The sequence below is a fragment of the Conger conger genome, chromosome 3 (genome assembly GCF_963514075.1).
Source record: "Conger conger chromosome 3, fConCon1.1, whole genome shotgun sequence".
In the NCBI taxonomy this organism is placed as follows: Eukaryota; Metazoa; Chordata; class Actinopteri; order Anguilliformes; family Congridae; genus Conger; species Conger conger.
The window spans coordinates 72,853,775-72,868,729 of record NC_083762.1 but is presented as its reverse complement, the minus strand read 5'-3'; the positions used below and the strand labels follow the sequence as shown (position 1 = coordinate 72,868,729).

General features: G+C 46.7%; 1 protein-coding gene across 3 annotated transcripts in view; it reads right to left on the bottom strand.

Moving 5' to 3' along the window:
* pcdh1b (protocadherin 1b) overlaps positions 1–14,426 on the bottom strand; it is a 174,447-nt gene extending 160,021 nt beyond the window's left edge. For all 3 annotated transcript variants that reach the window (XM_061236233.1, XM_061236235.1, XM_061236234.1), the window contains exons 1-2: positions 13,797–14,426; positions 1,987–2,810 (exon numbers count right to left, since the gene is read on the bottom strand). In XM_061236233.1, coding sequence (XP_061092217.1) covers positions 1,987–2,784 — 798 coding nt within the window. In that variant the 5' untranslated portion in view covers positions 2,785–2,810; positions 13,797–14,426. The remainder of the gene's footprint in view (positions 1–1,986; positions 2,811–13,796) is intronic.
* Positions 14,427–14,955: the final 529 nt, after the last annotated feature.

Below are 14,955 nucleotides of genomic sequence, written 5' to 3'. Positions count from 1 at the left end.
TACAAAGCTGGCCTGCTAAACAATCTGACTGAAAGGAAACCTTCTCCTCTTTATTCAACAATGTACTCAGTCTAAAGAGATGGTTAGATTGACAATCCCTTAAACGAGCTCGAGCTTTAGCCTGAGTGAATGCTTCAGTGAAAATGAGCAACAAGTCGCCAGTGGAAATCAGTGCAAAGAACCAGCCATAGACTGAGCTCTGCCGTTGCTAATTCCATCGCTTTGACAACACATAAATATGAAACTTGCACACGCCTGACGGGGTTAACAGAAACAAACATTCTTGTAAATCATGAGAAAAACACAAAAAAAAGTGCTGACAACCTCACGCTTCAGAAACTGAGATCGACAAGATAGCATTCATTTGTCAGGTAAAATCTCTAAATTTAGTTGCCATTCAATTCAGTTCAATTCAGTACAATTCTATTTGCATCATGCTTTTTACAGAAGGCTTGTTATTTGTGCGATACACATAGCGCTTTATATTTGTATAGCACTTTTTAATTCAATCCCCCCTCAATTTCAAATTTCTATATATTTGTTGGAAAAATCACAATTCCAATTCAATATTCCTTCAATTCCTGCCTAGAGCAACTCAATTTCCTTAATTCAATTCCCTTAAATCCCTCAGCTCAATATACCAAAATAACCTAAAAGGAAATATATGTCAGCACTTCAGGCTCAGTTAAACTCCTTGTGACTAAACAGTAAAATGGGACGCCCACACACTCAAGCGCATGAGGCACACACACACAAGCACACACACAGACACACACACATACGCTGGCATACACACACACACACACACACACATCCTGAAATGGCACGCCTCACACACCTCTGTTCAAAACAATTATGCAATTATATTAATGATTAAAAATTAATATGAATGAATATTAGAAAACAACGGCATTTTTCCATATGTTATATTTAAAATATATTTAGAATGTAATGTTTGCATAATTTTGAAATGATCATTTCACTGTTATGTAGGATAACACAATTATATACGCAATTCTACTTCCCAATCCAATTTCATTGCTTAAATATTCTTGTCATTTCAAGTGATCACACTTATTTAAATGTGAATTGAAAATAAAACTTAAATATGAATACCCACAAATTCTGCTGTAAAGCAACCGTCAGCTAAAAAACTTCATTTTTAGACAACAGTATAAGGGTCTGCCTTTGTGCATCTGTGTGCGAGACATTTTTTTCATTTTAATTCTTTAGTTTTTGATTGAAAAACTAGAAGATTAACAGGTCTTTAAAAAACAATTTTATGCCTGGACACTTGCCTCAGATTGCTCTTGGAAAGCATCCAGGTCTGCACCATGTCTAATCTTAGTGGTGCCCACGTTTGCACTTCAATTCAATATGCAATTCTCAGCAATTGTCGATAATTCACTACCATTTTGTAATCTTGCATTTAAGCCACCAGGAAAAGGAGAGGGAGGGGAGAGAAAAAAAAATCAATGGCTGTATAAATATGATTGGGTTTCTTCGTTTCCTTAACCCTAAACCCAGCGGTGCTGGAAGGCGTCCCAGAACCTGGGGAGAAGAGGCCCAGTCAGGCAGCTCCGGCTGAACTTAAATGAGCTTGTGGGGAACGGGGGGAGGGGGGGAGGGTACCGCGGTTCGGCAGTTCTCCGGAAACTTCCATTTGTTAATTGCATTCGGTGCATTAGCTGACACGGGACACCTGAACCCGGCATCCGAGTAAAAGCGGAGAAAACAGGAAGACTATTACTCCTCTTCCTGCTCACCTGGTGGCTTTCACCTGTCTCCGGTAATTCAAATCTCCATGCCGCCTTAATGCCAGCGTCTCTCTGAAACCCTCCTCCAGGCTTAAACAAAGCCTTCACAGTTGCATTTGAAGAACATTTAAACGAGTGTACGTGCCGGCTTAAGCAGCAGGATCGGACCCAATGCGATATTTCGACGGGCTGATTTGTATGGGCGTGGATGGCCGAACGGGCGCGTTACCTGCAGGACGGAGTGTCCGACGGGGCTGTTCTCCGGCAGCTCGGCCTCGTAGTTGAGCTTCTCGAACTTGGGCGCGTTGTCGTTGGTGTCGGTGATGGTGATCCTGAGCAAGGCACTGCTGTAGCGTGGGGGCTTACCCCCGTCCACCGCTTTGATGTTGAGGTCGTAGGAGTCCTTCTGCTCGCGGTCCAGGTTGCCCATGACGATGAGCTGGGGCAGCTTCTCGTCCTGGTCCACCGCCACCTGCAGGCTGAACAGGGCGGCGGCGTCCGGGCCTGCCGTCAGGGCGTAGTCGGCCACCCCGTTCTTCCCGGAGTCCCTGTCGCTGGCGATGGGGATGGGGAAGAGCGCCCCCACGTGGGTGTTCTCCGGGATGGGCAGGTTCAGGATGGGCGAGGAGAACTGCGGGGTGTTGTCGTTGACGTCCAGGACCTCGATGCGCCCCTCGATCAACCGCGGGCCCTGGTTCTGGTTCAGGTCCGTGATGGACACCTCGAACTCCAGGAAGCAGGGGTCCCCCTCGAACAGGTTGCGGCAGTCCTTCAGCGTCTCCCTGTCGATGGGGTATTCGGTGGTGAAGATGTCGCCCGTCTTTCCGTCCACCCGCAGGTAGGGGGCGCCCACCTCCAGCTTGTACAGGTGGCCCGAGTCCGGGAGGCCCTGGTCGGCGGCCAGGCTGCCCACCAGGGAGTTGGGGGGCTGTTCCTCTGGCAGCTTGTAGCGGATATCAGCTGGAGGCTGGCCACCGGACCCCAGCAGCAGAGCCCAAAACAGAGCAGCGCCCAGCAGCAGTTCCATCACACCAGCGACTGGCTCGCTTCAGCCTGCAAAGCAAACACACGCACCGCATGAGCGAGCCACTCTCCCTCCCCGCCTCGCCTGCCAGGAAAGCTTTTAAAAATAATGTTTTTAACCCGTCCAAAAAAAAAAAAAAAGGCCATTCTTTATGTTTTGTGATTACACACAGAAAAAATGTTAAAAAAAAAAAAAAACTCTTAAAAGGAAATGCCTAACGCCTTTACTCAGCCGCATCAGAGATATTTTTCCACAGAGCACTGTCGTCCGTTTCGCGGAGCGTCTCGAACCCTGCATTACCGTGTGCGCGTTACGATACACAGGAGGACCGTTATGTGGAGCACCTCGCAATTAAAGCACAGGCTCCTTTGTGCAGCACGTACGCATATACACCTGATGCTCATTAAATTACTCGCACATTTCCGTGAAGCTAAATCTCCGCTGATTATTTAAAACTGCGAGCAAAAACATTAAGACACGGGGAATTCTGTGAAAATTGTATTAGTTTAAACACCATGACCTGAGAGGCAAAATACACATCCTTTCTTCTGCTTTATGTAACAGGGAACACCGAATCCAAGGCAGCTGAAGAAAGTCTGTTCAAGGTAGATGTGAATTTCACATTCTGGTTGAAGTGGGCAAACATGTCATGGCTAGTGTGTAAAACTACTTTTCATTTAATGCATTTTTGCCAAGCAGATGCCGTCTAATTGTAGGGAAAACCTGTTAGCAAAATTGTACAGAACAAGCTAAGGTAGGTAGAACAAGCTAGCTATCCCTGATGAAAAAATAATAATGTTCAAGAACACCCGGCATGTGAAGAGTACGCTTGGACATTTCAGTCAGTCACATGTGAAAATGTGGAATGTGCCTAGCATGGCCTGATATTCCTGTGAAATACCGCCCAATTTCCTCCTTCGCCCTGTGAACTGAAACAGTCTGGCATGAGACACACCACAAGGTTGGAATAAAATATATTTTCCTTTCAAGTAAAAATGTGATTGGCCAGAAGCAGTTTTTCCGAAAACAAAATGGAGCCTTGCTGTTTGTTGTCACTGTGATAAGCATCAGAAACAGGGCATAAACTGCCAAAAAGACTGAACTCATAATTTAGCAACCCAGCAGTGAAATCAGTCATTTTAATTACTTGCAAGAGATTTGTTTTCAGAGATAATTTGTTACATTTTAATATGTTCTCCCTTAAAATGATTTGGTTAACAGAGGCCAATGAACAGGCAGGCTGATGTTTCGGCACCATTTGTAGTACTGGGAAAGGAACGTTCTGCCAAACCGTCAAGATTATTTGCACGCGACGGGTGGTGGAGATTGGTCAACAAGTCCCTGTGTATAAAGAGGAACAACCTGCAATGGTTTCAGTTCGATTTTCGAAATACCGAATTTCCCATTTCTGGGCCCATTTCCCAGAAGGTAAAAATGGGCAAATGAAAAAAAGAGGAGAGTTTACTTTTGACAGTGGTATGTACACGGCAGCAGCAGCAGCCGTATAAACTGCTGATAAACACAAAGTAAATTAGCGAAGCTCCTTTTTTGATTCCTAACCTGCTCTGTCTCATTATTAATTACCACTCTCTATTTTAGGGCCTGCTTTGATCCGTATTCCCGGAGCAATACCATTCTCTTCTTTCCCCCTCTTTTTCAGCTGCGGTTTATTTTAGACTTTAATTATTTCCTGAGCAAGTAGATCTCTTGCTGCTACTTGAAAGAGAAGTAGAAAGGGGGGTCACTGGGGTTAATTTATCCTGGCTCTACTGTCCTTGTTTTTGGAGAATTTCCCCCCCAAGATGGCGGTAGGGGGCAAAAGGTGTGTGGGGGGGGGGCCGGACTTGGAGTAGAAAAGAGTAATGACCACCTCCTCACACCACCTCCCTCCCTCCCACCTCCCTCCCTCCCCCTGCTGGGTTCTGCACCCCTGACTACTATTATTCTGCAGCAATCAGGAGACAATTTAGAGCGAGAGAGAGAGACAGAAAGAGAGAGAGAGAAGGGGGGGAGAGAGAGGGAGAGAGGGGGCGAGAGAGAGGGGGAGAGAAAGAGGGAGAGACAGAGAGAAAGGGGGGTGAGAGAGAGAGAGGGAGAGGGGGGGAGAGAGAGAGAAAGAGAGAGAGAGCAACAGTACGAGGAAAGGGAACGTGAACAGAAGAGAAAGGGGCGATTAAAATGAAGGCTAGTTGCAGTAAAAAAATAAAAATAAATAAAAAAATCCATCATTGGGAGATTCTCCATCTTGTTTCCCGGAAGATCTTTTAATGAGTCAAAACGAGGAAGGAGGTCAGGCTTTTTTCATTTCTCCTCCTCCCTCCGGTCACTTTAGCTTTTAAACATTTGAATGGACAACTTCTGGCTTCTCCGTTAGCTCTCACGCCGCGCAGCCATCCCAGGCCAAGCAAAGCCCAGACACCTGTGGCTCCCATCCCCTCCTCTACCCACGGCTAAATTAATAACCTACCAGTACAGAGGAATAAAATAAATAAAGGAGATTTGCTTTTTGATCCATTAAGGTTGAGGTCAGCCGGCTTTGATGTAGCAGGCTGCGCTAATTGCGGAGCCCCTCTTGCACTCGCAGTGCCTATTCCCGGTAATGCGCCTCTAATGAGACGGTGCGTGAGATTAGCGCGCGGAAAACCGAGACCCTGTACCTGACCTCAGCCTGAACCCAGGCCCAAAAGAGCACGCTGACCGAGCTCACACACACACACACACACACACACACACACACCGAAGCCGCCTGTGCTGACGTCATTCTCTGAAGGCCTGGCCACCGAAAGGCGGCGTCTCCAGATGAAAGCGTCTCGGCCTCGGTATCTGTGAACGCGGCCTCCACCGCGCAGGCCAGCTCATTAAACCGCCGCGTAATACGGCACCATAAAAAAAAAAAATCAATGGTCCCCTTCACGCAAACCCCGCACCCTCCCCCGACACCCCCCACCCGCCCCCGGCTTCAGGAACCTCGCACATCCCCCCGCAAAGACGCGGGCAAATATCTCACGGCGAGCCCAGCGTGCTTCGCCCCCTCTGCCGGGTGGCCCGCCTCGCCTCAGGCATTTCGCGAAGCGCTGAGGAAGGACCTGCGAAACCGCTGCGTCACATTCCCCGCCGCCGCCGGGGGAGAACCGGAGGAAAAACAACCAGACGAAAAACAAGAGTCATTCCCGGCATTAGGGGAGGCCGGGCTCCCGGGGAGAGGCCGGCGGGCTGAGTTATGGCCGGGTGCAGCGTGGCGCACTGCAGCTGAGATTTTGACGGAGGCGCAGCTCCGAGAGGCCCCGGTCGCCGCACGACGCTTCTCTGCGGTCAGTGAACCCCGGAGGAGAGGGGGGTGGGGGGGCGGCTGGGAGGGGGCAGGGATGTGCCCGGCACGGGCCCCGGAGAGCGCTCTCCCGGCTCCTGGAACATTTTTCAAACCGCGGGGCTTCCCGCTCGAAAACCCCTTGTTTTTCCCTCCGTTACGCGGTTCCCACACTCCAGGTGCAGCGGGAGGTGGATAGATGGATGTTGGGGGGGGGGGCTGAACTACAGAATGGGCCCACCGTCCATACAAAGAAGAATAACTATACCAGACCTTTACTCTTCCTGATACAGTAGGGGGGGGGGGGGGGGGGGGTTGAAGATTTAGCACAAAAGCCGGGCCCCATCTCGAGAGCCCTGGAGAAAACCTGCTCACGCATTGTGATGGAAACGACGACATTCCCCCCCGCGTTCCGCAGGCCGGGCCGTTTTAAAGGCCGGCCATTTCACCGGACACAGCATGCCGGGATTCCAGACCCCGCGTCCCCGCATATCTATCCCACCAATACCCCCCTGAATGGCCCTGGCAGAACGACCGCGCTTAGGCTAACGACATGCGCACAGACGCAGGGCACCGCTACATTACAATCACAATAGAGCACCAACAATGGGCAATCTGCCACCATTAGAGGCCGGAGCAGGCACCGGTGGGCCTGTGCTTACTGCTCCGCTACAGCAACAGCAAACAAAAACACACCCTCAGACTGCACCCAGCAGATGTGCGTCACCACTCAATTAAAAGCCTAAATGCTCCCACTCATCGCAGAAGGCTACATAATAAACTCAAGATGCTCTATGGCGTCATATTACAAGACCCAGTTTACTCTGAAATTCCAACTGGTTAACAACTGGTTAGCAGCTAGGTTGACGAAGCTGGTTATCTGGTCAAGCTACTGTAGGATTGCAAATTAACCAGTATATAGATGAGTTAAACTAAGGCTGATGTGACTGCCAGGTGGGGAGAGGGGGTGGGATGGGTTGAAGGGCACTTTGAATCCTGAATGGTGAATAATAAATAAAATGTTGATCACAAAAAATTTTTGTAAATGAAGACAGACATGACCCAGTAGACATGTTGTGGGAAAACTTGTATGCACGTGAAAACCAGGAAGGCGCACAAGCGCTACATAATTCCATCCGAGTAGGCGACTTCAAACCCTCGGCCTGTGGCTCTCATTCCACGTCACAGCCCCTCTATCAGACTGGAGAAAATGCGAAGACGGCCCTGCTCCGTTCACGCCTCCCTAACAGCGCCGCTCTCAGCCTGACTGCGCGCCCGTCACAGAGGAACGCTAACGCGTCCCGCGGACTACCTGGGATCCGGCTCCCGAGCAGCTGACGGCAGCCGAATAATCAGCGCAGTTTAAGTTTCCAAAAAACTCTTGACAGGGTATTCATCATACTCAACCTCGTCTCCTCGCATTGTCTGCACAACGGCTGGGCAGTCCAGCGCTGCCACATCATGGCAGTACCCTGAGCATATGGAGCCTGCCAGGAGGAGAAGCCCATCTCTCCCGTGCTCACACACACACACACACACACACACACACAGTTTACCTCCCAGCCGACGGCTCGGAGTGCGCACGGCGGCGGGGAGAACGGAGACAACGGGAATCGCTCAGCAAAGGGGAATAAATTTGTCGTCAGCAACTTTGGGAGCTAAAAGATGAATAGTGCATGACAGAGACTTTCGGTCGCGGGGTTCAGAGCAGCCCGACGCCGAACGGTACGACAGACATCCGCGGGGAAAAAAAAGCTTCTTAGGAATTCACCATGGAAACGGAAAGGTAATTGAACCTCGCAAGCCCACACACCCTATCGAAACAACACCCCCAAAAAGTGCATGCAGGGAAGAAATACAAATCTCATTGCCCTTTAACAGTAAAAAAAAAACAAATCAACTGATAATAATAATTCCTTATGATGATACCCGCAGCTGGAGATAGTATCCCTGGAAACAGCTATGTGCCTTGTTAAATAAACAGCTCCCCTTACGGCGAACAGCGGTAACAATATTAACCACTAGAGAGCGAAAAGCTACAGATGTTGACGGTTCGGGGGACTGAAATGAACTCCCAATCAGGGGGAAATTTATACAACGGCGGTTTGGAATTTATGCGGTGACGTTTCCCGTTCGGAGCCTATTCGCCCTAGTGGAGTATGCCGAGAAAATAGCATGCTAATATTAATCCTCGCACCCTTTTCTTCAGACAAATGGGCCTGGAGGGTGGGCCTCATTCTCGCTGTAGCCCCACAACAAGGCACAGGTGGGGGGAAGGTTGAGCGCGCCTGATGCATGATACATTAGAGCCCTCCATTTCCAGTAGCCACCACTCTGTATCACGCTAACACCAACCGCCATCAACAGCTGCACCAGAGGCAGCCCTCTTTCAGTCTCAAGTGCTTTTCTCCTCCAAAGTGCTCCATATCGTAATAGCTTTTTTTTTTTTTTTTTTTTTTGGCAAACAGTTTTTTTTCACATTGAGCACATTCTGAGTAGGACACAATTGTTTGGGGGCAAGGACAAGAAACGTACGAAACGAAAGGCCGCCAGACACATCGGACACATTAGAACGCGAGTGCTCGTGAACGGATAATCCCGGACGGGGATGTTCTGCTGAACGTCGTCCGCGGTGAGCGTGGCGGGAAGGAGCACGTGTCCCGTCGCCCGCCTCCCCCCCTCCTCCCCCGCGGTCGTACCCCCAGGCCTGGGACACAGGCGACGGCGAGCACAATCGCCCCATTCTGCCGCCACGCCGGGGGACCCCGGGGGCCGCTGCCTCTCCGGAGCACAGATTCAGCCCAGGCTCTGTCCCAGCCTGGGTGGTCCCTGCCCCCGTTAGCCCCAAAACAAGGGGGATTGCTTTAATCGACGCTTTCATCCGTTGTGCGGCCAGATTAGCCTCCATTCGGACGCAGCGACTGTCGCCGTGTCGTTCAGCGGCCTCTGACATGGAGCCTGTCGCTCAGACGGTGCCTGAGCAGACGCTGTAGACGCGCCGTGGGTCAGCTAACGCTAGGCTACGCTACGCAGCCGCGCTGCCGGAAACCCCTGCACACTGGGGAGACATGCACTCGAGCTACAAACTGACACTTCACAAAGGTGCTACATATTGATATTACACACTGGCAGAATGCCGAACAGAATCGTTACACATCGACACACTGCGTATTGCCTCGTCATAGAGGCACACACACTCGAACTACACAAAAAAAGATTCTATAAATAGAGGCTACAATGCACTATATGTGCCCATTACTGCCCTAAGAGGCTGTACTGAGGTAGTGCACACTGAGGCATTAGACCCTACAAAGACATTACACATGTAAAGACATTTACACATGTAAAAGACAATATAAATGCACAACACAGTGAGCCGACACACAATGACACTAAAAGCTGAAACACTGGGTAGAGACGATACACACTGTAACAGAATACAGTAACACTGCACTGTTCGAAACAGGAACACTGTGCTTCTACCCAAGCTGAAAGACCTTTGGCTTCACCGTTCATTGAGCCTTTGCCTAAACCAAGCTAAGTAACCGCAATTCCAATGTATCAAACAAAGTGCAAAGACGTGTGATTGTACACACAAGCTTGCTGTGTATTTGAATTAAATAAATGTGAAGATGAAAAGATGAAAAAAATGCATCATATAACTGTACTTATCTAATCACTCTAACCAGGCTGGACTTGACACATTGATAGAGGAAGAAGTATGTTAAGCTGTCTACGTAAATGACGCGGTGGTGTACAATGCCCTGGCCCACATCCCTTGGCGGCCCGTTTCGGCAGCTTTACTCGCCAGGTAGCCGATAGTTTGCTATCACAAACAAACCGCATAAACAATCTGGGATTACTGTTCCTGGACAGATGGAACAACATTCTATTTATAAGTGCCAGGATGAACACTCGATGAAATACCTTCAGAAATCATATGGCAAACCGCCGTATTGCTACTCCCAACGCTTTAATCCACGTGATGTGTAGCTGTCCAGATTTAGCATGCGAATCACAGCTGCCTCAAAACGGTTGCGTGCACCTACCTAATTGCCAAGTGTGCACAATCACCGTTGACGCGTTCACGCGCATTTTTGAAATGAGTGACCACGAAACCGAATCAGTTGCGGTCTGCAAGAAGCAAACGCATTCTCCACACCAATTTACGAGGGTCCAACGCGAACGGTATAAAACTCATCAGAAAGCAATTTCATTGTTTTAATGAAGGTTTCATAATCGTTGTGGTCTCATCTTAATCACACACACATACACACACGTGTTTACAAAATACAAACAATGCAGTTATTTCATCAATCCGGTTTCGCCTAATTTTAATCAAAATTCAAAAAATCTGACCATGATGTGACATTTCATATGTATTTTATCCGAGAAAACTAACGCAATACGAGGCAATAACAATGGCATGAAAGCAACATCAGAGACAGATGTCTGAATATTAGCATCAATATTATTTTCAACTACGGTAGAATTCAATTTGACCCTGACATGTTTGCGAAACAGCAGATGAGAGAAATGTGCATGCATTCCGCGGATTTAAAAATACAGTTGTCTAAATAAGGCCTGTCGTCCTTGTTGTCTCCAATAGCCTACTGAGCGATATTATTATCTTTTTGTAGCTTATACACCACTGTTTAAAATCATTTTCAGTATTTCTTTAATTTATTCTTCCTCGACAGACATCGAGTAAAAGGGACTATTTTCACAACTCTGTTAACTAATGTGAAAACATTACGTCATGTGGCGTCGTATGCCCTGCGTTTAATCGAAAGATTGTAAAATATAGTAACAGAATGTATTACAGGCACTTACTGAAATTATTGACGCTGTTCCAATGAATTTGGAGGTAAGATACGTTTTTAAGCAGTTTTTTTTTATTTAAAAAAAAAAAAATTAATGCAAGCCACTAAGTAACACGTTCGTGCGCATTCGTTTTTTTACCTGAACGTTTTCGGACCAGTAGCCTACTGTTCAGTAACTTGTGTTAGTTAGTCTGGTTTCGTCTTAACAAAAACACTTATTAGAATATCAGCTGTTGGAAAATAAGTGTCCTGTGAGGATTGTTGTACCAAGCATGTCGTAGGCTAAGGACTTGAGGCTGGAATAGGCTACATTTAATTCAATGTTGTAGATTGTTCTGGTGTTTAGTCAAATAGGCTACGCACCATTCACAAAGCCAAACGGATAGCCTGGTGAACCAAACGCAAAAAAGACGACGAATTATTTTAATAAGCATAATGGTGTATGACATGGAATCAAAGTTCTGCAGGTAATCAATATTCCATTAATATTAAATGCGAGTCGATTTAAAAGCTTATAAGGAGTGATGGGTCAGGCAAGCTGGACAGTGTCCGTTTCTAGAGTCGCGGTTTCAGTTCTGCATATTCACGTCTTAACTTTTTCTTCAGTTCATAAAACAAAGCTTCAAATTAATTGTTCCGTCAACTCACATCGATCTGTTTTTAATTGCGCGAGCCCGGCACAAATGAACTAGTGAGGCACTCGAGGCGGATTGGCATTTACCCAACACTGGGGGAATGCGCTGTTTAGAACGTAGCTTGGGGTGCCAGCACCCACGGCACCATACAAGTTAGCCCACTCTTCCCTAACCCCCACTATGCTAAGGACCATATTCTGATAGACAGCTGTTTTCCTCGGATTACCGCCACTGTATGGAAGACAAGCTGCATTAGAACCCACTAAAATCAATATTATTTAACCTATAGCCTACTGTTTTGTAACCGGATTCGCCCTGCTTTTCTAAAAGTGAATAAAAACGATAATATCCACACACAAAGTCCTCTTGTAAATAACTAGTTTTTATTTCCCCCAATGTTTGAAACGGATGAAAAAGCACAGTAGATATTAAAACCAGACAACCGTGTCGTGGCCAATGTAGCCTACGGCGATTTTATGGTGAAAAGTAGGCAGTTTATTCATCTACCGTGAATTTAGCAAAAATTGGCTATACGCAAGGAAATACCAGATATTGATGGAGGTCCATAGTGTAAAATCAGGATTATTTGTTCTGTAAAAACCATCGTAATGGTTGAAAGCCAATGGGCTATCTTCACTACAATAGCCTACATATACCGTAGACTGATGACTGTGTGGAAAGGAACAGTACTTGTATTAATACGCACACTCAGTGGCCTGTGAATAGGCTATACATTTTGTACAGGAGATGTATACGGTTACCAGCTAAAGCCCTACATATTGTACAATTCCCTTAAGCGAATTTTTTCGAGGATGCACCGTGCTGCAGTGTTCACCGCTCTGAGGCTCAAACCTGAACAACAGGTTTGAGTTACCGTGCTCAGCGTGTGGCAGCCAGGTCTGGAGAAGCCAGAAAGACTGGATTCTCCAGTTATGACACAACTTTGAACTAGCTGCTGGTTACAATGAACTGGCAGCTGACTGCACGGTCAAGGGTGATACGTAGGTATTATACTATTTCAAACTATTCTACCCCCCCCCCCCACCCCCGCATTACACTAAGGAGTGTGTGAGAACAGGGGTGTCAGAGCGGCAGGGGTGGTTTGAGAGTCTTAAAGAAGCTACAGGTGTTATAGGCTATGCGAACAGAACGGTAAGCCAAATGAGTGTGCAATAAAATAAAAGCATCAAAGCGGGTGTGTAGCTTTGAATGATGTGCTACCCTTTTACTTCTTTCCACAGCTAAAGAGAACAGGCTACTTTATCCCAGAATATGGGCTTTCTTGCGCGGTTTTCTTTGGTTTGATTGCAGTGCGCCTTTTTCGACTTAGCTCAACATTATAACGCAGTTTTTAATTGCTATTAAAAATAGGCGTTCTCAGATCTTCAGTATGAATTCTACGAAATTCTATGACTCACAGGAGGGAATGTGCTCAGATCATTGCGCGACCCTCGAGTTTCAAGCGATAGCTGGGGAGAGGAATTAACGCGAATTTCATTTTTCAAGACTTCCATAAAACGGGCGCGCGGCCGGGGACTCCCGTGTGATGGATAGATGTTAGGAAGCAAAACTGCAATTTTATCTAGGCGGTGAAATAGCCTGACTGCGAACGTGGATATGCTACGTGCACAAGAGAGCCCAGCCTTTCATAGAGAGATCGATACTCGTAGTGTAGGGGAAAACATCTTACATCTGTACTAATCAGAACGCACATCATGCGGTGAATACAAACTGCAAGCCACGGAGGCACACAAGTGTTCCCTTCATCCGCGGATCAGAGCGGGCCAGAATTTTCTACACCTGCTAAACGAGCTCTATTGTAGAGTGAATAAGAACAACGCGAGTGATTTCTTGCAGTAGTCATCATCCCCTACATCTCACCTTTCACTCTACAGGTACCTTAATAAAATTATATCGGGAAACAGTTGCGTATTTTAGTGGCAAAAACGCAGTCTCATTACGAATGCGGGAACGAAACAGACGATTAATTAAACGGCAGTTGAGGCCGTTATTTCCTGACGCATTTCGCAATAGGTTCTTTCGGTTAAATGATAAGACTTATGAACTTGCAAATGAGAAATGCTAAACAGTTTTTTCAGTAGACATCACATTTAATTTCAAATTGTCCGATGAATAGTCCATGTATTAATATAAAAAGTATTTACAAAGCAAGACTATATTAACTGATTAAACTATTTTTATTTTTTTATGTACATATATATTCCCTTGTGAAGTCTATGAAGTTTTTACCTTTGCGGGCGATAACTCCTCAGTCAACCGGCACCGTGCGCTTCTCTTGAGCCGGGAGCCGCGTCCCCTCTCCGCTCCTGGAGGCAGCCACTTCAGCACGCAAACCCCCACGTTAAAGAATCCAGAATGTACGAAAACGCAATATCCCTGCCGGAAGAAAATCCACAGAAACTATCATGGACTACAATTCCGTCCAATTCCAAGAATCCCAGTAACGGTCCGATGGATTCTGATACCGTTTCTCTCGGCGACGAGCGGGTGATAAGTCGAATTTTGTGAGACCAAACGTCAGTATTGTCCGTCTTCTTTAGTTGAAGGGAACCCTGTAAGGTAGCGCACCTCTGAACCGATGTCACTGCATTCCCTTGCTAGAAAATTTTGTGACTGACACTAAGCTAATAGACCACCATTCCCACACTGTTTTCACTGCTGAGATTTCCCACTGCATGCGAAAGAGAAATACATTCGCAATGTTCTGTCCATCGGATGCCAGATTTGGAAACGGTCCTCTCGCAGTTTCGCAACAACTGGGGAGCTTCCTCAGCTTCACTCGTTCAACGATTCACCTTGCGCGGCGGAGAGATGCGTGTGTGAGTGAAACGATTTCCAGACGATTGCTCCTCTCTCTGCTCAGCGCCTCTCCTCTCTCTCTCTCCTGCACATCGGAGCAGAAACAGCAAGGAGGCGGAGCTTAACAGGACCCGACCGTTCACCAGATCTCACAGTTTCGAGTATTGTCCACTTTTTTTTTTCTTTTTTTTTTATGTTGAACTTATGTGCACGATGGAAGTATCACGTAATAATCGCTCTTTTATCAAATCCATAATGATAATTAGTCGGTTGCATTTAGAAAAGACTGTGATGTGTACCCTTCGGTCTTTTACTTGCATTTATTACTAATTAGCACCTATGTTTCAGATAAACTATTTACGTAAACGTATTATAGGCTACATGTGCAGTAAAAAATAAATCGAATGTTAGTGAATACATGGAAACAGCGGAAGTATGGCCAGTTCACATCTGTGAGTTAAAAAATACAATTTTGCTGACTTTAATCATAAAAAATCATAAATAAAAAATCCGAATGGGCTCTCGTTCTCTGTAAATGTATTTATTTGTATGTATTTATTTGTATTTATTTCAATTTATGTTTATTTAT